This window comes from Corvus moneduloides, chromosome Z, assembly GCF_009650955.1.
Source record: "Corvus moneduloides isolate bCorMon1 chromosome Z, bCorMon1.pri, whole genome shotgun sequence".
In the NCBI taxonomy this organism is placed as follows: Eukaryota; Metazoa; Chordata; class Aves; order Passeriformes; family Corvidae; genus Corvus; species Corvus moneduloides.
In genome coordinates this window covers 32,936,614-32,960,731 of record NC_045511.1, presented here as the reverse complement: position 1 = coordinate 32,960,731, position 24,118 = coordinate 32,936,614, and the positions used below count along the sequence as shown (strand labels likewise).

Genomic DNA, 24,118 nt, shown 5'->3' with positions numbered 1-24,118 from the left:
TTGAGATTACAGAAAGGACTAACAACAGCTTGATGAAAGTATTCCAATCATTAAGATGAAACCAGCGCTGGACAATCAAAACAGAACCTTTTTTTCATGGATTTCCTGCCATAGTCCATTTGCAGAGCAGATTTTTCTAAACCTATTTGAAGGACATCTGCTATACCTATTTAGTACATTTTATCTCTAATCTATCCAGCAAGAAAAAAAAAAAAACCAAACCCCAGATTCTAGAAATCACTGCCATCTTCTGCCATTGCCATAGCACTTAATAGTGGTAGAAAAATACTCTAAGAACAAGTGGACTACGAAGCACTACTAGTCAGCATCACCCCTTATCAAAGGAAAAGCCTTTATCATCCTTAACTTCACTTGCCAGTCTTCAGGGCTCCACAGCTCCATTAATTACTTTGTTAATTAATTAAGCTTTTAAAGCAACAGAGTATCCAGCCTTCATCTCTTACAGAAGAGGAAAACAGTCTGTGGCAGTAGAAAATGACTGATCTGAATTCTTCTCTCCAAAAGCTTAATGTAATTGTTTAGATAAAGTACTAAATATGGGGGCAGGGCATGGGGTGGAGAGAGGTACCACCCTATGTCTAATAGGAAACATACTCAATAAGCAGCACAATTTATTTAAGTGAACAGTTGCCTGAGAGCTACTGACAGGCAAGTGCAAAAATGATGGTGGAACAGTCCCACAGCATAATTTCTTCAGCCATAATAGAAAACATTGGCTTACAACAGCTGATATTTTATTCATTCTCTGTTTTCAGGTTTTGTAAAGGTTACTGGAAACCCTACTCGCTTTAGTTCATACAAAATTATCATGCATGTGGAAAAATAATAAAAGGACCATTGTTCTGTGAATAAACAGGATCACATTTTAAACTCAGAATCTAAATTGTCCTATTAAGAAAAAAATATTCATCTTTGTAAGGATTTAGCAGATTAAAACTAATCACGCACTTATCTTACTATACTCAGTGTAGCATTTATACATCAGCTACTGCAGTGAGGTAGACAATGTATTAGTGATGTATCACCAACCCTGCACAGAACCAGAACTCCCACATGGGAAAATAAACCACCCTTCTCCATCAAGAAGTGTCTTTCTGTTTCCCCAAGAAAAGAGAAATTATGCTGAAGCCACCTAGAGCAGGTGACAATTGTATTGCTTAGCCATAGCTGTGGTGAAGTCTTCAAATAAAGAAAAGCTTGACAGAAGGCTTCTTCACAATCAGCTGAATATACCCTTACGCAATCCTCCTCCTTGTTATTTCATTAATTTATTTCCTATCCTTGCAGGACAAAACAGTACTATAGATAATGCAATAGCCCACAGACCTCTTCTCAAACGGCTCATTTCTGCTGTTCTACTGCATGGGAACACCCACTTGTCAGAGAACAGAAAATACAGATGAGTGAGAGCAATAAAGAAGTAAAGGAAATTATATCCTTTGAATAAGCTCACTATACATAAGAGAAATATGGAAACTTTTTGTCCTATTCTTTTTAAACACTCTTACAATCTCATCTGAATGACCCACGTGATGCTGAATAATGCACCCATCTAACAAAAGAAGAATTTATTTTGCCCCTAATTCACATCTAAGAGTTCAGTTTTATAAGATAACACTGGGTATTTCTGAATTCTTATTAGTTAAGCTTATGGGAAAAACACCCACAAATTAAGGAGCTTGACAAAAATCTAGTGTGACACAGAAGGCTGTGCAAATGAAAGGAGAAAAAATAAAAGTAGAATCATTATGGAGAATATTTTGTAGCTTCTTCCCTAGTGCCATCTTGCTACCCAATGACTCCCTTTGTGGCAAAAGAGGAATGTGAAGGAAGATGTGACATCTGTCTTTCAGCTTACATTTTATGAAAATGGTAAAATTTTAGTAACCAATGTCATTGCCTCTTAAAAATCCATGCATTTGTTACTGAGGCAATTGATATTGTTCCAAAAATAACTGTGTAAAAAAAGTTACATTTTTTCCCTTCAACTACTGTCTCTTGATACCATCAACACATAAAGGTAAGAAGCCATTAAGCCCATTATTTCGTAAGAAATTTATAGTATCTTTGTGCGCAGCTGTTGATTTATATAAGTGAACTTTATATTGCTAAGAAACACGATTAATATATCAGAAAAGAAGTTTTAAAGTAGGTCAGTGATATAGGACAATGGTTCTTAACACAACTTGCATCCCAGCCTCCAGCTTGAAGCATAATGTTCATTCCTCATATTCTGGAGTGTTAAATAACATTGTAACTAGATGCAGAAGACAAAAATCATTCAACATTATCCATCCTTGATCTTTACACAAAATTCCCATGACATCCATAGAACTTCCACAGCTGTACAAACTAGAACAAGGTCCACGGCAAACACAGCTTTCAGGATTTGCTCTTCAATAAATATCAGAAGCAAAAGAGAGACAGCAAATGTTAACTCTTTATTTGTTTTGAACATATAAAGGTTATATGAAACAATTGAAACAATTTTTATTTATGAAACAATTCTTTTAGAGCCATCTTGTGGGGAGAATAAGGAATTTAAAACAATACATGTACTTTAACAGCTTTTCTACCAAAAAGATCAGTGTTTATTACGATATCTTCTAGTACTCTTTTAAAAAAATAAATGTCTCAGGCACACTGTAAACTTTATACAACATTGTTTAATCCCCTAGAACATGAAGGAAGTGCCTTTATGAACAATCACATGTTAAAAGATTAGTTCTAGATAGAAAAAATATATATCATTATGCTAATTATGCTATTTTCCTGAAGAATGGTTTGGGGCCAGATTCTTTTCAAACTCCACCCAACTACAGCCCACAAAAAAATGCGCAAAAACCCAGAGAAGCTGAGCCTTCTTTCAGAGCCCTCTTGAGTAAATTGGATAGAATTATTCAATCTAATTAAACTGGGGGTAAAACAACGCAAAATATATCTAAACTTATTAGTAGATTTAGCACTTGAACCTGAAAAGTTTTCTTTCTTAAACATCCTTAGCATTTCCAATTTAAAGCTTTGGTAATATCTGCAAGTTCTGAAGGAGTTTACACCAGTTGTTTACAGAGAACTCATTACATGACAGTGTTCTGTTTGTATACACCTAAGTGAAGTACAGCCTTGGACAGTCAATTTCAGTATAGTCAAAAGTCATGATGCAGACTTCAGCTACCTAGGGCAATCAAACATCAGCTCTGCCTAATTTATGTGTCTTGTCTACGAAGCAAAGTGCTTAAATTTTATCCTAGAGAACAGAAGCGCACATGTAGTTCATATATCTTACTCAGTCTTAATTTATGCCCTAATAAAATACTTCATTTACATAGAACATTAAAGCGTACCACATCACATTTATCCAATATGTAATTATCTTCTATTAATACAAAAGTAAAACAGGACATTACAGAACACTTGCAAAGCACACAATCAAGAGGTGTCACAGAAATATGGGGGTTTTTGAGCCATTACAATCACAATCAGTGTATAGTATGGACTAGCAGGCACCTCTGTTAATTTTTTTTTTTTTTTAAATAAAGAAAGAAGTTTGACTACAAAAGGGTCCTACGGTACCCCAAACCTCTGACAGCTGTAACTAAAGAGAACACACTGGCACCCAGACATATAACCCGACAATTTTGCTAAGGCAAGCACAAGTATGTAAATTTTAAGTTTTACACTCCTACCAAACTTAGAGCAAAAGAAGGTGTACATGTGCGCTTATAGCTTTCCTTCCCCTTTAAAGAGGACAGTGAGATCTGCTTCCTCCATGCCTACTTTAAACTTTAGAAAGGAGCCCTGACTCAGGGGCACTTGCCTTAATGAGATTTTGGATTTCTTTGAATTTTGGATGTTCTTTATCAGCTACCAGCTGCAGCAATATTGCTTCGCTAGTAGTAACTATAATTCCAGTACGTGCAAGACGCTGAAAAAGAAAAGAGCAGAGAGGAAATAATGTAAGATATTTGCAAATGTGAATGAGTGTATTTTGTAAAAAAAGACATAGATAGCACTGTTAAAAACATCTCCTATTAACAAAAGCACTGCCAATTCCTTTCCAGCATTTCTTAGTGGTATCATTTATAAAGCTAAGGTGAAAATTGACTGGGTTTAGCCTTTCTTATGGCAAAAGGCTGCCCTGGATTACAAATACGGCTTTCTCCTTGAACAGGATTCTTTCCCCAAGTCAGATTTAACAGGCAGCAGCCCCACACATCTTAAAAACAACCCCTTCCCCTTGTATGACCCAGAGAACAGCTTTCTTCACTCTCATGCAGATTTGAAGGGCCTGGGGAAAAACAAAATAGCGGGGTCCAACCTAAAAGCAAGAGCTAGAAATTATAAAAATTTCTTCTTCGGTCCTTGTTACATACCAGCTGTTGGACTACAGAGCACACTAGTAGCAATAATCTCTGGAGACAGAAGGAAAATCTCTTCTACAGACATTATAAATCATACTGGCACAACAGCAGCTCTTTTTAAATGACGTATGAATTCATTACAGGCAGTAATTCTAGAGTTAGTTCTCACAGGCTACAGGATAAAATGCATAGCTGCAGAGAAAGCAAAACCAAAAGAGGTCTGCTAGACCTTCTAAGTATGCAACTCAACAGGGCTTGGACTTCACATAGGCCAAGGCACAGGACTTATTGCTAAGTTACTGGACTTTTAAAACTGTGGTTGTTGCTTACATAGCAAAGTTATCTTCAGCAAAAGCTGACCAACCCATACCCCCCCATCATCTTCCCAGCCATCATACAGATGCTTTGGCAGTAAAATTCTTCATAGAGTCAGCTTTCCCTACATCATCTTCTACTCAGCTGCATGCTCCACCAAATCTAATGGGATCCTGAATGAGCAAATGGGCAAATGGCATAGAATAGAGATATGCACATATTGGTTTCAACTGTAACCACTAAAGCAAAGAGAAGCTCCAGACTTTCTAGCTGTTCAATTATAAAGCAACTGATGGGGGAAAGTTATTAATTTTAAGGGACCAGCCAGTAAAGTATATCTAACTACCGCCTACATAAAAACAAACTAACAAGGCTAGATTTACTGAAGTCAATGCTTCCTGCCTGCTGTAATAGCAACAAGCCTTGCAATATTCTTAAGATGAAACAAAGCAGCTACCTTCCTCAGCTCTCCTAGTCCATACAACCATATTTGTTAAACCTCACACACATACAAAGAAGAAGAAAAATAGGAAGATTAAAATGAAATATCATGGCAGTATTTTCAAGATAAGCTTCTCCAAGAATACAGAGGTTTTGGTTTTCACTAGTATGGATGAGAAAAAACCCCAGACTCTTAAAAAATCACTGCCATTTGTGAAATGTTGATTGAAAAGAGAGAACATCATCTTTTTAAAAGCAAAACATACCATAACATGTCAAAGAGGCTGGCATTGGCTTATACCTTTTCTAGGACTACATATAATTTTTATAGATTTCAGACTAGCAGAAATTAAGAGATGCGTTTGCTAAGTATATTGGATGATTTCCAAGGAAATTACAAGTTTTTTTAGAATGCTGTTTTTGACAAGAAGGAAAGTATCAACAGTATATTGCATCCACACTGCAGAAACAAGTAGAAAAGATGAAGAAGAGAAAAGAAATCCAGCAGGAGCAGACTAAACTGTCCCAATCCAAGACCAAGCACGGGCATAAGGCATCTTCACCACACAGGGCAGAGATTCAGAACAGTCATAACCTTGAACTGCTGGGCTGAGGTTTTTCATCAATGAAAATTTTGAGATTTTTTTGGTTTCTGGGGATTTTTTTAACTACAAGCTGTTGTCTGCTGTCATTTTTAAGCACACAACAGAAGTGGAGACAACCTGTTATCCAGGCAGACACAAAAGCTTTTGATATCTGTTAAGTCAAATTGTACTTCCTAGTACACCCTCTCAGATATTTGCATATTCATCACCAGCACAACCAAAACACATCCTATGTGATGGGAACTGTGGAGAACTGAAGGCGCAGGTGGGACCAGATGGGAGTTACTTGAGGTTACTGAGGAAGCTAGTTGTTATCACTGCAACATCACTCTTTATTATTCTTGAAAGGTCACTCTGAATAGAGAAGGGCTGTGTTACTGTGGAAAGGTAAATATTACACTCATCTTCCCAGAAAGGTAAGGAAAAGGGTCCAGGAACCCTGATCAATAAAAGTCGTCTCAGCTCACCAGTTTGCACAGGTTTGCACAAGAGACAGTGTTAGACTCACTCATTAAAAGAATGTGACTAGGGACTGTGAGCTCTATGGTGAAACCAAAGCAGGATTACCCAACACTTTGGTATGCTGCCCGCTTCACTAAGAAATGTAATGCCACAGTCAATCAGGATTAAGGACATGTCCAATACACATCCCTTTCTCCTCCTCCCAAGCATGCCCATGTCTTGCTTGCTCTAGCCCACATCCCTCAGTAGCATTTTTAATCGAGGCTCTGTAACACAAAAAGAGGACAATGTTGGTATGTGCTGCCATGTGCAGCAGAGAAGGTGTTACTGCTGGCTCAAAACTGCAGGGCAGCAAGTGTTTGCTGAGTCATATTACGATGACATAACGGACCACAGCAAAACACTTTCTTTTGCTTACTGAGAAAGCATTGCAAAGGCATACTAAAAAGTTACCAAAACCAAAAAAATTTACAGCCTTTGTATGCAATCACACTTTTAAGATCAATACCTTTTTAACTAGAAAGTAAAGCAAAGCTAGCTAGTCACTGTTTTAACCTCTATTACATTGGCCCAACTTCTATGCTTACAGACACTGTGTAAGTGATAAATGTACAAAAACACAATAAGGCAGACAGATTTCAGGTTTTCTATATTTGTTTTGTCTCCTACTGCTGCTGCACCACATTGATTTGGGAAGTCCATGACTTCAGTCACTCCTGTACTCTGTGTGTGTCCCTATGCTCTATGTGACAGTTGACATTAGGTTTCCACTTAATCAAAGTCATGGGTTTCATCAATCACTATATGCTGGGGATTTCTCTTTACCCTTTAAGAAATTAAGTCCTCTCAAAATCTATGAAAAAGTATAACATGCTGTGGTTATTATTAGTTTCTATTTCCAAACAATTGTTAGAGCCCGAAGCAAAAATTGCAATACTTAATGTATGTATCAGGTTTTGATTTCCAACAGTGATGCCTGTAGGCAAGTTAAGAGTACACCATCAAAAAATCATTTGCATGAATTTGTTACCACATAGTTGTATGTGCTTTTAAATCCTCGTTACTTTTATCTCCACTTTCTCAACATTTAGTTTGACTAAGCTCTTAAAAGCAGGGGGGAGGGGAACCTTTACTATAATCAGGGTCTTGAGATTAAGCTTTAATTTGCACTGATGAGGTAAAGCAGAAGGAGGGACAGACATAGAAGAAGCAGCTTTGAACAGGATCACTTACTACATTTCATTGCATTTCAAGAATTTCCACACCTGAATAAATAAATTCAACACCTGTTCTTTGGAGCAACAAAGCCAAAAGCTTTATAGCACTTTTACTCTGCTAGAGAGATAACACTGCATAAAGGGATATGCTAAAATGCTAATGTTTATACAGAGTAACCTATATCGTATGAAACAATCACTTCTAAATTCCAAATATCCCAAAGTGGGTTATGCACATTAAATCACAAGGAGAAAAAAAAGGCAGTAATTCTTCTCCATCTTCAATGCTATTTTAAGAATCGGAGCACTCACCTCTTCTAAAATCTACATTTATCCACTGCTTTGTCCTTAGAAATTCCTTGTTAGCTTACAATAAGCAGGGAACTTAACATACAAACCCAAAGTGAAGAAAGCCTTGACTAAGAAACTTACCTCAAGAGCAAACATTCTGTCCATCATACTTCTTGAGGAGGTGGCATCAGCTACAATATGAACTTCCAGACCTCTGCCAATTAATTCCAATGCTGTTTGCTGGATGCAGACATGAGTCTACAGGGGAGAAATCAAAGGCAAAAAAGCCACCAACAAACCATTATTATAAAATGAAAGTAACACAATCCCAAGTTACATAATTACATAATTAATTAGAGTTCAAATACGTATTTTTCTACCCCTGGCATTACTAGGGAACTCAATATGCATTTTAAATGCCAGCTAAGATTGAGACAGGTGCCTGTAGTTTATAAGTATCTCATTTCAAATTTTATTATGAGGTAATATTAAAGACAACACAAAAATAATTTATTTTGTAGAGGATATCTGAGCTCAAAGTAATATTAATTGAGTTGATTTTTTAACTACAGAAAGCAATGCCCCCTTTGAGGGCCAACAGATGTTACCATAAACCAATATAAGAACAGCGAGGCACCTACTTCTACTCCAAAGAGGACAATACTGCGGACTCCAGGGATCTCTGCTAATGCTGCTTCAACTTCTGGCAACACCATCGAAAATTTTGTCTTGGGAAGCACAAGTTTAGCTCCTGTTAAATCAATTTCTTGCACAGTGCTGCCAAGACCTTTGGGATACTGTTCAGTGACAATAACTGGAATTCCCAAGAGCCGTGCACCTTGGAGCTGCAAGGGGACAGAGAAGAAAACATAAAGAAAAAAAAAAGAAAAAAAATTATTAAAGAACAATAATAACAAAGGCATTGTTATTACCTTAGACTAAGTAATTTTTAGACTGTTTATAAAATAATAGTTTACAATGAGTGATCAAAACTCAGTACAAGAGAAAAAAAAAAAAAAGCAAACATACCAGTCGTTGGCCCACACTGATGATATCACCAAAGTATTTGATGGCAGGCCGGAACCGTTCTTGCATGTCACAACAGAAAAAAACAGTGCTTGAGGGTGTCAGGTTGCCCAAAGTAGTAATCTGAAAAAAGAAATAAAGGTAATGTTTTCCATGGTGGTGGACACCTTTCAGAAATGCAGCAGAATGACAGTCTGCCATACCTCTGCCAGATAATGGATTTGTGTTGTTTTGAGTCAAAATAGGAGAAAATTTTTTCAGGCCCGATTTTGGTATGTTTCTAAATTCAAACGAATAGCTGATACTGAACAGTATGGTATAGTCATCAATACATAATCAAGATTTTATTAGGTGGGAAGCACAAGTCAACATAAACATACATGAAAATTTCTGAACTTTGAAGGGGGCAGAGGAAAATACTGCCTAAAGTACAGCAAAAAAAAAGAAAAAGTAACAAAAGCAAAATTACATTCTTCAAATTAATTTTTAAATCCACAGTTCTTGGAAACTATATAGACTCAGGATAAATTAAAGTTAAAAAAAATATTCAGACTTCTACTTGTTTTCAAATTTCATATGTACATATATTTTCAATACTTCCATTGTGTAGTCAATTCGATTTGTCTATGACATGTTTCAGCATAAGTCTGATGTAAGTCCAAAGGCTAGAATGAAAGCAGAGAAGCCTGTAAATATTAGAAACTGAACTGAATACATTTTAATGAAGAAAAAGTAATCTCCTAGAGTTTCCCTCATACAGGCTACCAACTGGGGTAGAAGGGAGGGGATAAGAAAAATAAATCAAATATTTCATTTTCTTACACTTAGAGTGCTTTTTATTTGTATAAATAAGTTACTTGCACTACCTATAGAAACAAAGTAGAAGCTACAGGGAAAGAAAATAGCTACATACTATCATTTAGTTGTAAGGCAACTCAAAAGAAATTACATCCATTCACGAGTTTTTCAGCAGACAGATAAACTGAACTAAATAGCGAGCTGCTGGGAAGTACACATTAATTATATACATTTTCTGCAAACTGAGGTTGTAATGTTTTAAACTGAAACAAAATTACAAAATCTGTAAAAGAATGTATTTCTGAAGAGTGCAGATGGATGTATTGGGTTCAGATGACACGGTTTTGGTAGTAAGGGGAGGCTGTAAGGGTGGCTTTCGTGAGAAGATGCCAGAAACAGCCCAGTGTTGAGAGAGCACTAATGCCAGCTGAATCCAAGACAGATCTGCTGCATCAGTGATGCTGGTGACAACTCTATGCTAACATATTTAAGAAAGGGTAAAAAAACCCACTGTGCAACAGCAGCTGTGAGAGGGGAGTGAGAATATGTGGGAGAAACAGCTCTGCAGACAGCAAGATCAGTGCAGAAGGAGGGGCGGGAGGTGCCCCAGGTGCTGGAGCAGAGATTCCCCTGCAGCCCCTGGTGCAGCCCATGGTGAGGCAGCTGTGCTCCCACAGCCCATGGGGGTCCATCCACAATGGAGCAGAGATCCACCTGCAGCCCCTGGAGGACTCCACAGCAGAGCCTTGAAGAAGGCCTGTGATGTACCTTACAGAAGGCTGTGACTCTGGAGAGCCCATGCTGAAGCAGGCTCCTAGCAGGACCTCTGACTCTGTGGAAAGGAGCCCATGCTGGAGCATGTTTGTGAAGGACAGCAACCTGGGGGAAGGATGCACATTTGGGAAGTTCATGACATACTATGTCACATGGGAGGGACCCCATGATGGAGCAGGGGAAGAGTGTGAGAAGGATGAGTGCAGAGGTGAAGTTTCATGAACTGACCATAAACCCCATTCCCCCTCCCTCTGTGCTGCTTGAAGGCAGGAGGTAGAGAAGTTGGAAGTAGAGCTAAACCTGGGAAGAAGGGAGAGATGGGGAAGAGTTGTTTTTACATTCGCTCTTATTTCTGATTATTCTAGTCTGTTATTGATCAGCACTATATTAAACTAATTTCCCCAAGTCTGTTTTGTCTATGATGACAATTGGCAAGTGATCCCTCCCTGTCCTTACCTTGATGCACAAGCTTCTTGTCATATTTTCTCCCCTCTGTCCTATTGAGGACTCGTGATGGAGCAGCTTGGTGGGTTATCTGCTGGTCAGCGAAGGTCAACTCACCACAAAGGAATTGGGAATCCATGAACATTCATTCCAAAATTTTCATTGATTCACCACATCTCTCCTGAGTAAAATGCTGTTGATCTCAATTCCCAAGGCTGAAAAACTACAATAATGGCCATGCTTAAACATATGCAATGGCCTGTTCAGACTGTTGGGAAAATTATTTGTATGAGAACAATTGTAAATGCTAAATTCCCTCAACGCTCAGATTCATTACACTACTACTATTAAAGTAGCAAACATTCACAAACATGGTTCCTCCAGTCCTTGTGAGCCAAACACCAACCCTATTAATACATGCAGTTACAGAGGCAAATGCAGTAACAACCAGAGTGCAGATGACGTAACACTGGGTCCACTGATACCACAGAAGACAGAAGAGCATCACAACAAGCATTAGGGAAATCTTTTTCACCAGGAAGATACAGCTGCACTGAAAAAGGTTACCACAGTTGTGAGATCTCCATCCTTGGAGATTTTCAGCATTCAGCAACGCAGCAGCTGATTTGATCAAGCGGTTAGGGAAGGCAGCCTCAAGATATTTTTCCCAAATAACACTTCTGCAACTCTGTACCAGGTAATGAATGAGGCCTGGGACCAATAAAGATTGAACATAAAATTAAATAACCGCCTTGCTCTTGACCAATCTACGTGCTTGACCAATGCAAAAAGCAGTTGGCAGGCAGTACTAACGTACAATTCAACACCACAGGGAGCACCTACTATGACCCATTTCAACTCTGGCACTTACAACCATCACAGAAGTCAATCATGACATTTAACTTTCCCACCATTCAGAAATAAAAATAGAATAATTGGAAAAGACAATATTTATAAGTGGGGCTCCTACTCATAAAATGTGTTATTTTGTCTTGGCATTTATATGACAAACAAAGACTTATTTTCTCCTATAAATCTTTCCATCACTTTAAAAGCTGTACCAGGGGAGGTTTAGGTTGGACATTAGGAAGGATTTCTTCACAGAAGGAGTGACTAGATATTAGAATGGGGTGCACAGGTAGGTGGTGGAGTCGCTGAAGATGGTGAAGGTGCCATGACCTAGTTGACATGGCAGTGTTCAGTCATAGGCTGAGCTCAATCTCAGAGGTCTTTTACAGTCAAATTGATTCTGTGATCCTGTAATTTTTTAAGATCTTTTTGAACTACCACAAACCATCATGGACTGTAGAATGGTTTATGTGAAGTTAATCTACTGCCTTAGTGTACACCTTCCTCTGCCAACGCAGCAGATGGCACTACCATCCTTAGCAGAGGAACAAATGTGAATAGAGTAGGAAGGTTTTCAAAAAGCTGCATAGTCTGCCCCACAGAAGGATCAAACAAACACAAATATTCTTCACAGATAACTACATGGTCTGACCCATCAGCAATAGACCTCCTATAAAACTCATCCCACATCTCTATTACCTTTATCTTTCAGTGTTTTCTCATTCACAGCTCCTTTGCTGCCATTTAAGAGTTATTTCTAGTTACGTCCACAGTGAATTTGAAACACAAGAGCATTACCATCGTCCTTCACATGGATAACCACGTGAAAAGCCTATTATCAGACCTCAAGACTCAGACCTCGCCTCCCTTTAGGCCTTCCCCTCCCCTTCCTTATTCTAAAATATATCTAATGCTTTTAGTATTTCTTCCTACAACTCAAATTATTTTCATGGTCCTCCCTGGGGTAGTTTTTAAATTGCAGTCTGGAATGAGGCACTCAATACTACTATCACAGTAGTGTTTCTCTGCCCATACTACTTCACTGCACTAGCAGGGCCTCAAATATCAGCCAATTCACAGCCCTTTCAGGCCCTGTTTATTTTGTACTTTCCAGTACACTATTTTCTCATTTCATAATTGATGATACTTAGACCCCTAAGGTGCATTTTGAACTTAAAAATCATCCCTTAAACTCTCCTTCATCTTTTATTTGTGTAGCTGATTATTTCTACATTGCTACTTCCATTTTGAAGTGCATCGTATTGTACCCTGTTTCTCCAACTTGTCCTGAAATACCTGAATTCTGCTTCCTCAGAAGCTTGCAGTTCCTTCCAGCCTGGAATCTTCTGCAAAAACACTATCTGCCCTAAGTTTTGTCAAGGACAAGGACAATGGAATAATTAAAAACAGTGGATTTGGAAGCTGTCTTACAGAGCACAACTCTTTATTCTGATTTGACAGTGAAGTGCAGAAGAAAACTGACTGTCTTTCCGGCCAGGGAGTATCCTTATAGACTTCCACTGAATCTCATATGTTTATGTCAAAAATCACAGGCACCTGTAGCAAAAGCACTATATCTGCTTTTCTTTATTGTCAGGTTCGTTTCATATGATTTAATTTATGTATTCAGATTCACACCAGCAGCACTCTAAAATAAAGTTGTGCCAACTATATATTTGCTAAATAAAAGCTTTTACAAAATCTAACACAAATACTTCATATATTGATCTTCATATTTATTTCTGATTAACTTGCAGTCTGAATTGTGTCAGAAAAAGAGGAAACTGGAAAAAATAGATGCTAAGATCAAAGAGTCAACACTTGCTGATGGTGCCTGGAAGAGCAGATGTAGAAAGGACAGAGAGCAGCAGAAAGCAGCTTGAAATTAAGTTTCATAAATAGCAGCTAACACAGTCCATAAGTAAATTCATGTAAGTATTTGCCATGTATAAAGAAAAGGTTTAGTTTACTGGTTCTTCAGTGTGCTACGTAAATCCTACTGCTCACTTGCTTTCAATGCCATCCTCCTCTTCTACAATGATGCTGTGTCAGGGTCATGTGACACCTCCACTTCCCATCTCCTGACAGTGAAAATGACCCAGACCTCCCCAGTGCTACAGCCCAAAGAGCTGGGGTGAGGGCAAAACTACACCTAAACATCAAGCCCTGGGCTGGCACATCAACACCTGTTTGATTTCACTGTGGAAAGAGGCAGGCTGGGCAAGGATTGTGAGCCACTGCAACCATACAGTACCTGCCTGAATCTACCCTGAATATAACATTTACTCAGCCACAATAACATTAAACAACTTGAACTCAAAAGAAAAGTAAAAAAGAAAATCAAAATCCAAATGACCCGAGGTTCCTCTCAATAGTATATAAGCATTTCCATTTGTTGCACTTCATTTCTCTTAGTTAGGATTTTCTGTCCTCCAACTGAAGGTTATCTACAGCACAACCAGAATAGGTACATCAAATGGCCACGTAACCTGATGCAGCTCTTTTACCCAGCTAAAGAAGTCATCTCTAGGACCTTGTCCAGACCAGGATTTAAAGGTATGCTGTCACGAGTTACATACAGCTTTAAATCCTCCTCTAGAAAAGACCTAGGTGGGAAAGGAGAGGTGATTTTTCACATCTATTTCATCTTTGCTGATTATTATTAATCAGACAAAAGGTGATTGTGATGAAGTCCTATAATTACAGGTTCAGTTTTACAAAAATATTCACATATACTGGCTTTTTATCTGTACTTTCCCTGCTCAAACTCCAGGAAATCATGATACATACAAAATGAAATTTCCTCACAGTATTTCTAATGAACAAGAACCTGGAAGCAAAGAAATAATCCCATTTGACATCACTAGTCACCTCATAAATCTCACACCAAGGTTACCCACTAAAAGGGCAGACCAGAGGATGTTGCAGCCTTGGTATTTCAAGAATGGCATAAAAAAAGACAACAACAAAAAGAAGCTGCCATATTTTCTTCTCTTGTATTTCTAAAAGGAAATCTGTAAGATTCAGTTGTACTTTGCTGCCTATCTTTCACAGGAAAAAAGATTGAATAAAATAGTTTAATGTATTTCAGGAGAAAAATAGGTTACAAGTGTTTCAGTTTAGGAACATAAATATTTATCTTATGCTAAGCCAATGTGCAGCCTTTTACATGCAATTCAGCATTTTAAAAGGACAGATTTAGTTTAAAAAGCACTTGAAGTTCATATAACTAATGTAGTACAAAAGTCTTCAGCAAAATTTAAAATTACTAATATGCTTGCTGCAGAGTAAAGATACACAAAGAAGGAGTCTGGATTTGAGGAAAAAAAATCCTCTTTCAATATTTTCAGCCTTTTTTTTTTTTTTTCCTTTTTTAAGGTTCTACATGCTGCTTTTCAAAAAACTCATTTATTTAGGAATGTACTAATATATCACCCTAAAAACCCCAAATAACTCCCCTGCAATTTATGCTTTGATTTTTCCTGATCTTCGGAAAATGGACTTGGGTTCCTGAGTTGATGTTAGTTATAGTTCCAAACTATCTGAGCAATATCAGATATGTGCAATAAGAGTGAAAATCTGTGTATAAGTTGTTACATTTTATTTACCTTATCATTCAGCAACACTTGACTATCATTCTGCAAGCAGCTTTTCTCAAGAAAGACGCACCTGAGACATCAACCTGTCTCAAAAAACCCATACTGAAATAGTTTATGCAATGATGTCAGCAATAATTTTACCCTTTTAGATTCAGTATCTTAAGGTTTACCAGTTTGTAAACATAGAGCACAAGTACTGCTGAGGAGAAGTCACCTTGAAGTTACGACAGCAACTGTGAAATAGCCTCTCTTGGTTATATATTTGAAAGCTGCCTGAACTCCTCTATAACACAGCTGTAATGTGCATATAGCTGTCTTTTCTTTGGATAACACCAAGGTCTTTTTCTTTACTTCTCTCTTCCAAAGGCAGCTACAATATTACAGCAGGACAAAATCATTTTTGTAGCACTACTTAACAGTATTTAGAGGAGATTAAAGTGGTCCTGCATTCTCTCACCCAAAGTATAAATATTATTTGTTAAAAGACTTCTAAAAGACTTAAAATTTATGAAAAGCAGATGACTCCTTTCAGCTAGTACTCAGTCCCTCCAGTTGGGAAAGGCCTGAGGAAATGTCCCTCTTCACTGCAAGTCTGTGGTTGAAGCGATTTGAGTTGAGGAGTGGCAGCCAGGCAGAACATCACAGTGTAGTGCACCCCACCAGCCTGCCTAACACTGTGGGGCCATCAAAACCTTAAATGGCTGTTTCATGTCAGGACACCCAAAATAAACAAATGTACATATAAGAGGATGGTACAAAGGCATAAAACAACTGGGGAGCAAATGTCCCAGTAAAGATCAAGCCTTGAACTCAGTTCATGGAGTGGCTTTCCAAGGGCAGCATATGGCAATTTCTCCATGGGATTACTGGCCCCCTCAGCTGCAGGGACAGGAAATTGAAACAGCCCAGTCAAACATCATTTAGTGCTGACATTTTGTGAGCTATTGTATCAAAAGGCATTCTTCTATGACAGGTTTGCACAGGAATCAAAACTGAAGGATACCATTCCAGAGCTTATGGGCACTAGCTGCCCTAAAGGTTAAAATGCTACCTCCAACTAAATGTATACATGTACTTCAAGAAACATGCATATAAAACCACTGAAATTATTGTCTAGGGGTACAGATGCTAGCATCTGTGAATTCTAATTTTAAACCAAAAATATCTTCCTAAATATGCAAGTCTAATCACAGCAGCAAGCAAAAGTTGTCCCTCTTGAAACATACATCCAAAACAGTGATTCAACTGACTATGCCACACACAGAGTTAACAAATCAATGTTGTGTGTAACTGCAGATAAAATATCAGGGAGGGAGGGAGGAAGGGAGAAAAGGAAGGAGGGAGTGAAGGGAAAAAAGGGCATATAATATAAGTGGCAATGCCTGAATGAATATACAGAAAGTATAATATTCCCATCACTAAGTCCTAAAGGTCTTAAAAAGCACAGCTGTGTCTGTATCATACCAAATATTCCTCAAACAAGTGATCTCTGAGCACCTGTCTCTGGCTTAAGGCAAGCTGACTGACATCATTGTAATGTCTCACTTGAGATGTCTTCAGCTCATTCACAGCTGCTGAAACATATCAAGGAATAACCCACAAATACCATCCTATTCATATCAGCAGCTGCAACTGTCACAGAACTGTAACAGTACTGGTATAGGCAGGCAACCAAACAGGAAATAATGCATAAAATACTAGTTCATCCTGAATCCCTGCAGCCAAAGCTGTTTAGCACATTTGCACCCTGGGAATGATGTGTCCTTCCTTGTCTTAATACTGACCTTTATTCCAAGAGATATGCTCTGCTACAAATGCTTGGGCTGCATTTACAGTTTCAGTGAAGAAGGCATCTGCAAGAGAGTCTTTGCAGAGTAGTGTTATGCGTGCACAAATAAGAACCAAGATTCTGACCTGCAACACTGTTACATGCCCAGATTACACAAATTCTGTTTTTAAAACCCTTGCTTTAATTAGCACCCATATCAACTCTTTTTGCAAGTTGGAAACACTGTCCCTTTCCAGTTTTTCTGATTGGGTCCCCGTAAATTCTGTTTACAACACAGAAACAGAAAAGTTTTAAACTGAATATGATGAGTGTATGAGAGTTAATAATAAATAATAAAATAAGTTATTAAACTAGTTTGGTCTTCTCAACCATTCTTTCCATCCATAGACTTAAGGGAAAAAAAAAAAAAAGATTCCAAAGGCATCCTTGATGCAAACAGGCCACCTTGACAGTTTATGGGTACAAGACACTATGATTAAGCAGAGTTTACAAACAGCATTTATTAGCCATTTCTGAAAACATTAAGAGAAGACAAGCAATGTTTCAGCTTTTATGATACCACTTTTCCAACTTCTTAGAAATGTCAGCTAGACAAACTAAAACTTCTTAATTATAAATTTAAAAAGAATGTTCTGAATGAAAACAACAATGATGTGGGGTTCATTACTGGGATTTGTTTTGGTTTGTTGAGTTTTTTTTAAGTTGAATTCTTGGATACTGTGTTCTGAATGGAAGTATTACAGCACAGCTTGCACCAATCTCTAGTGGGCATAAAGGTATCTTCATAGGAGAACATCTGTAACTGCGTCTATCTGGCAGTCTGGCTTCCTGGTTTGTGGCTACAGAACTACACAGCTATAAACCTGTATGTCGAAAAGGGCTTTTAGAGGCAGAGAGGGGTACAGAGGTCCTGACGAACTACAATCCAAGGTGCCGAGTTCTGGCAGAGCACACGTCACCGGCACCCTTTGAGTTTCCACCTTGCAGCATTACCTCCGGTTAAGGCCGGGTAGCACCAGCCGCCTGATTTAACAGAGAGCATCGATTACTTCAGCGACCTGACTTGTTTTCCCATTCATGACGCCAAGTAAGTTCTGGCTCTCTGAACGCAAAGCCCGGTTACCACACGCGTGTGGCGCAAAGCGCACCTGCCTCCCCGCCTTAGGAAAACAAAAGTTTCCACGGGGAAGCCAGTCAGCGCGGGCTATGGGGGCTGCGCTCACAGTCCCAGCCCGCTCCAGGATCCCCCATTTCTCCCGGAAGAGGCCCGGAGCTGCCGCGGCGGGACGGGCGGGGCTGCCCGCCCTCACACGCACCTGTGGCGGCCGGCGCTGCCGCGCCGCCGGGTCTCACCTGGATCTGCAGCGGGACCAGGCGCACCTTGCAGCGCTCGTTGACCAGGAAGCCCTTCGGCAGGTCGATGTACTGGCTCCACTCCTCGGCGAAGAGCTGCACCACGAACTTGCGGTGCATGTCTATCTGGTCCCCGTACAGGCTGAGGAACTTCTGGATCAGCAGCTCGTAGCTAGCGCCGTGGGGCACACTGGAGGGCCGCGCGAAAACCGAAAAGCAGAAGAGGACGGGCACAGAGCCGCCGCCCGCTGGCGCGCAGCCCCCGCCGCCCGGAGCAGCGCCCGGCTCCGCCGCCGCCATCTTCAGGGACCGCCGCGCCGAGCCCCGCCAGCTCGCTGCGGTCCCTGCCGCCGCTCCTCCTCCCGCCGCCTCCTCCCCCAGGCCGGCCGGGCGGTGCCGGCGGGCCCCAATCCCCGCCGCGGCTGCTCCTGCTCCTCCTCTCCGCCATGGGACTCGGCCCTGCCCCGCAACCCCACGGGGTCGAGGGCGCCGCCGGGCGCCTCCGTGGGGCGAACACGGGTTCCTTTGGGCGGGGGGACGGTGCCTTCCCTGCTCAGGCGGGTGGTGAGAGGAGCAGTCCCAGACGGGAGCGCCCGCCCTCGTCCGGGCTGGCGGAGGGAGCCCGTGTCTCCCAGAGAGGGGCAAAGGGACACCGCCGCTGTGGCGGCCCCGGCACGGCCGGCGGGGCCCTCGCAGGGTCGTGCCCCGGGGCAGCGCCCGCCGCGGGGGGCGCGGGGCAGGGCGCGCTCGGAGCGCGGGCGGACACCGGGCCCATCCACGGTGGGACGGGCGCGGCCGCGTCCCGTGGAAGCTGGGGAGGAGACCTGTTGGTAGAACCTGAAACATGCCCGGTTGCTTGGGAGCGTGATCCAGCCCCGATCTGGACGGGGAATTGGTAACTTCAGTTCTCGCACGAGGCTTCCTTCGGAATTGCCGGATTCTGAAGAGCGGGAGGTGCCCGAGCAGCGGCCCCGAGCCTGCAGCTCCATCCACGGATGGGGGGGAAGTCAGCAGAATAGAACGCATCCCTGTATTTTTTCCTTTCCAGCTTCGCGCTCTCTACCATGTTTATTTTTTCTCCAGGAATGACTGACAGCTGAAATTGTTGCCCATATTTTTGCCATAATTACCAGATTTTCTGTTATACTAAAGTGTGCTTGGGGAAAAAGATCTGAGTCGCGTGATACATGCATAGAAGGAAAATATTCTGTGTTAAAAACAAATGGATGCTTTCATGCACTATGCCGATGCAGTGGCAGCACCATCAAGGTTAATGCGTGTCTGCCTGGCTAAATATCAACACACTGAAGCACAGAGTTGATTAGGAGGATGGAGCACCTCTCCTGTGAGGAAAGACTAAGAGAATTGGGATTTTTCAGCCTGGAGAAGAGAGGACTAGGGTAACCTAATTGCAGCCTCCAGTACCTGTACGAGGCCTACAAGAAAGATGGAGAGGGACTTTTAACAGGGCATGTAGTGACAGTGCAAAGGGTAATGTCTTCAAACGGGATGAGAGTAGGTTTAGATTAGGTATGAGGAGAAAATTCTCCACTGTGAGGAACGGGCTGCCCAGAGAAACGGTGGATGCCTCATCCCTGGAAGTGTTCAAGGCCAGGCTAGATGGAATTCTTGAGCAGCCTGGTCTAGTGAAAAGTGTCCCTGTTCAAAGCCGGGGGTTTGGAGCTAGGTGATCTTTAAGGTCTCTTCCAACCCCAGGCCATTCTATGATTCTTTTAAAGTTGTTCTCAGGCTTTACTGAAAACAGAAATTTGGAGCTATTTTGTTAAATGACAGTATTATGTTTTCACTAGTTTATTGGTTTGTTGGATTTTTTCACTAGAAAATACTCTGTTGATATGATTTGATGTAAAAATTGCAAGCATAAGTAGTCTTTTGCAGTTATTTATTTACTCACTTGTGTACTCACTAGACACTGAAGCAACATGAAGTGATTATTTTATACACTACCTATGAAACAAACGTGTAACGGCACCTGCACATTACAGGAAAAACATTGAAGTTATACTATGTCTAGGCAGAAATTACACATATTAAGGTTTTAAAAGGATTCAATCACAAGTCTAAAGTATTCATTGTTTCTGTCTTCTCTTATTGCCAGTGAAATCAGTGGTTTCATGCAGAATTTCCACCTCCTTTCCAAAGAAGATAGTGTAAAACTCATGTATTCAGTCTAACTGAACACATCTCTGTGGTTAAGAAATACTTCTTAAAGAGTGGAGAGCCTGTCCAACTGCGTTTGGTTTAAACACTTGATCCCATCCTGCATAGGACAATATTTAGCTGGGGAGAAAAGGAAATTTTCACCTCTAAAATGAGGTGAATACTTAGGAGTATTAGGTGAATTATATATAACTTTATTCCACCTGTCAGCTATAAAAAATGTCCAGTAGCCAGGGTTCAGGGCTTATTTTAATTATTTGTCCATGCTTACTGTTCTGCTGATTTAATTTATTGATACAAACAGTCATTAATGCTGCTACAGTAGAGGAATACAGGGTGAACAATTTTATGGCCTAGTCATTAGCTGACTTGAATCAGTTCCAGTTTTCCAAAAGAAAAGGTGACAAATTGAATACCCCAGTGAATTCTATTTATTTTCTGTGACTTAAATTGGTTTCTATTTCTTAATTTGTACTTTATTTTAATTGAGTGCAGTTCTAAAATTTAATATACTTTTAAAACATAGCATGGATAGTGGTTTTGTAGATTAATGGTGCCTTTTAAATGGATTTCCTTTTTCCATTATAGCAAGATAGATATATCTGTATTAACAAAATAGGCCATAGCAAGTTCTTACCTTTCTACAACTGCTGTCTATAATGAATACAACTGAATAAAAATCGCTCCATTATTATGCAGAACACGTAATGTATTTTAGTATGTTCGCCAGATTCAAGCTTACTTAAATAACAGAAAAAGTTTTGCTAACAGGATTAAATTTATGCAATGACAAGGAATTGGCAAGGCAGTTCCCACATTCATCCGGAACCTGGATAACAAGAGGCTTTTCTACTGCAGCTGACCATTGCTCCTGCTGTTGCCCCTCAGGTCGAGGACCCAGAGACACAGAGCAGGGGCAGATCCTCCCTCCCTGCACGAGGTCTCTCAGGCAGAGGAGCACAGCTGCCAGGTCCGTGCACACACAAAAAGGCAACAGCCATAGCTGCTTTCTTTACCACACAACCCGTCTATCCTTACCAAGTGACAGGTAATCTTGGCCTTGGTCTGTGTCTTATCTCTGCTTGTATCATATTGTACTGCCTTGGATCTTTTCACGTTTCAAATTCTCTCTCTTACACCACAGCTTCACAGTCCGTCTTTTCACAGGTGGTTTAAATTTTCGTCTTTCTTTCTTTCTTTTTGAGTAGCTGCCTGTGCTTGGAGAGTATTGGCCCATAGAGGAAATCACTTCTGGAGCAAGCAGATTTCAGACTATGTGTTTTTCCTTGCCAGCTTTGGTCATCTTCAGTTATCAAGGGATCACCCTGCGATACAAACTTGGGAAAGGATGCTTTCCAAGCACCACCAGCTGTATGTAAGTTGGATTCAATAACCTTTCATGTGTCTCTTAATCATACAGCTTCTGTGGCAGCTGCAGAGGTATCACACCATTACAAATATGAGGCTTAGCTCACCTGCAAAATCCAGCATAGCATTTTTTGCTTCACAGAAAGAAAAGACTATAATGCAGGAGAGTATGATGCACCACAGAGGAAAAATATCCAATGATCCCCATTACATTAACTTAAAGCAAACATGGTACTTTTTTCTCAGTTTGAGTAACACAGGTGTGTAACAGCATTTGTAACACATCTCTTTGGCATTTCACATTGCAAGTAATGTGTCATCAATCCTTGTACACAATAAAGAAAAATATTGCTTCTGCTAGAAATTCAGTGTTAACCACATCATGTCATTTAGGCTGTATTTTGATATCCTATATTCCTTTCCTATATGTAACAGCACTTGGAACAGGATAGTAAGTAGAATGTGACAACGGTAGCCATGGAATCATAGTCATAGAATTGTTTAGGTTTGAATAGACCAGTATGATCATTGAGTCCAACTGTAATATAATGCCATGAGGCAGACCTAAAATATAGACAAGACCCTACTTTTATGTTACTAGTACTAAAAATGTGAAAATTCAAGTTCTCATGGAAAAAAATACCACTGTCAAAGCACTCTGCTGAATTTAAACTGTTTTTTTCTTTCTTTTGCTTAAACAAATTTTATTAAAATGATGATGCTACAATAGAAGCTTAATTACCAAACTCAGCTGGTTTTTTCTGTAGGAATTTAAAGGATTTAAGTTGGGAACATTTACACTATTATGAGGCAGCCATGTTCAAGTTTTCTTGGATAAACTAGCCCAGTTTTCTACTGATAAAATATATAAAGGTAAAATGTAGAAAAATATATAAAGAGCTTACTCACTGATAGTCATACAACTGTTTTCACAGTGATATGTGACAATAAAGTGTCTTAGACCTATTTTCAGATATGGTAGCCCCACATTTCTACCAATATAAATAATTACATATGTCTTCATTACTAGCATTAAATGTGGTGTGGTAATTCTGTTTAAGCACCGTCTTAGTATGTTTTGCCTTTGTCTGAATCACAAAACACAGCAGACAAAATTATCAAAATTTGGTAATTATTTCTTCAAGATTAAGTATTGCAATTATATATTTTCAGGGCACAGAATAACTTGGAATTGCACCAGATGTTGGTCAAAAAATTCAGTTAAGTTTCCTTTTGAGATATGTTTATTACCAAAAGATTTTCAGCATCATTGATGTAAGTGTACAAACATGCTTTACCAGTCAAACAGAGACCAAATAAGAGAGGGCCTTTTTCATCTCCTGGTGTCAGCCTAGCTAATGACAGTGGCAGAGATCTTAGAATCCATTTTGTTGTCTGGAGGTTGATAAGCATGAAAACTTACAGCATTTCTTTTATGATTTAATTGATCTGCATCTCTTGCAGTCACTCTTCCATCATCTTTATATACATTAGGTTTTGGGGGTTATTTTGTTTCTCCTTAAATTTTCCTTGCAACTAATAATGTTTGGTCACATGGGACACCAGTTTCCATAGTTTTGAGTGTTGTCTTTACTGTGCCTGTTGCTTGATCCACAGTTTAATTTTATGACTTTGATGACTTGCACATTTTTAGATCAAATAAGCTTTAGTCACAAACCACTCTGGAAAGAATTTTCTATGCAAGTCCTCCTTTGGGTTGTGTTGTTTCTTTCCACTTCAGCATAACTCTTTTAGTCCTGTAATCCTGTTACACATTCAGGTGCCACTTTGTTTTGTTGTTGTTGTTGTGGGTTTTTTAATTATTATTTTGTTTATAACCTGGAAATGCTCCATTTGGGGCATTTGTAGAGTTTCCACAATCTCAACAAACCTTTTGCATTCATACTTGGAAGAATTTGTGTACTACCCACCAGGCAGCATCTTTTCATCTAGTCACATCTTAGCAGTTATAGACCTTTCCAGTTTTTCTAGTTGACTGGACAAACATCTAGGAAGCTATGAGACTAGTCTAGGTTCCCCAAGGAACTAGTTTGTCAAACTTTGAAGATTTTCTCCTGCAAATTAGGTGTTTGTTCATGAATGAGTGGCTGCCAGATCCTCTTCCTTTCCAGTTTTGCTGCCACCTCTGCTGTTGTCTTCATGCTTTGGCATCCGGTTTCTGTCCCCAGCTGTCATGGCTTTTGCTTTTTTGGACAATAGCTGT

The 24,118-nt window shown here is 39.9% G+C and overlaps 1 protein-coding gene across 2 annotated transcripts; it reads right to left on the bottom strand.

Annotated features, from left to right (window-relative positions):
* Nucleotides 1–2,443: 2,443 nt before the first annotated feature.
* Nucleotides 2,444–18,670, bottom strand: ISOC1 (isochorismatase domain containing 1). Of its 2 annotated transcripts, none has more exons than XM_032096621.1 (5): nt 18,346–18,666; nt 8,743–8,862; nt 8,355–8,558; nt 7,855–7,971; nt 2,444–3,946 (listed from the first exon to the last, which is right to left on the bottom strand). In XM_032096621.1, exons 1-5 carry the CDS (start codon nt 18,643–18,645, stop codon nt 3,800–3,802), a joined length of 888 nt encoding a protein of 295 aa, XP_031952512.1. In that variant the 5' UTR covers nt 18,646–18,666; the 3' UTR covers nt 2,444–3,799. The 2 variants fall into 2 exon arrangements, with proteins under 2 accessions (XP_031952512.1, XP_031952513.1); XM_032096622.1 differs by lacking the exon at nt 2,444–3,946 and adding an exon at nt 3,964–4,574 and having other exon boundaries at nt 18,346–18,670.
* Nucleotides 18,671–24,118: the final 5,448 nt, after the last annotated feature.

Excerpts from the sequence above, each read along its gene's own strand:
- ISOC1 (XM_032096621.1), bottom strand. The coding sequence starts at position 18,645 with ATGGCGGCGGCGGAGCCGGGCGCTGCTCCGGGCGGCGGGGGCTGCGCG. Across the intron at positions 7,972-8,354 it reads TTGTCCTCTTTGGAGTAGAA|ACTCATGTCTGCATCCAGCA; the intron begins GTAGGTGCCTCG and ends TCTCCCCTGTAG. Across the intron at positions 3,947-7,854 it reads ACAGAATGTTTGCTCTTGAG|CGTCTTGCACGTACTGGAAT; the intron begins GTAAGTTTCTTA and ends TTTCTTTTTCAG.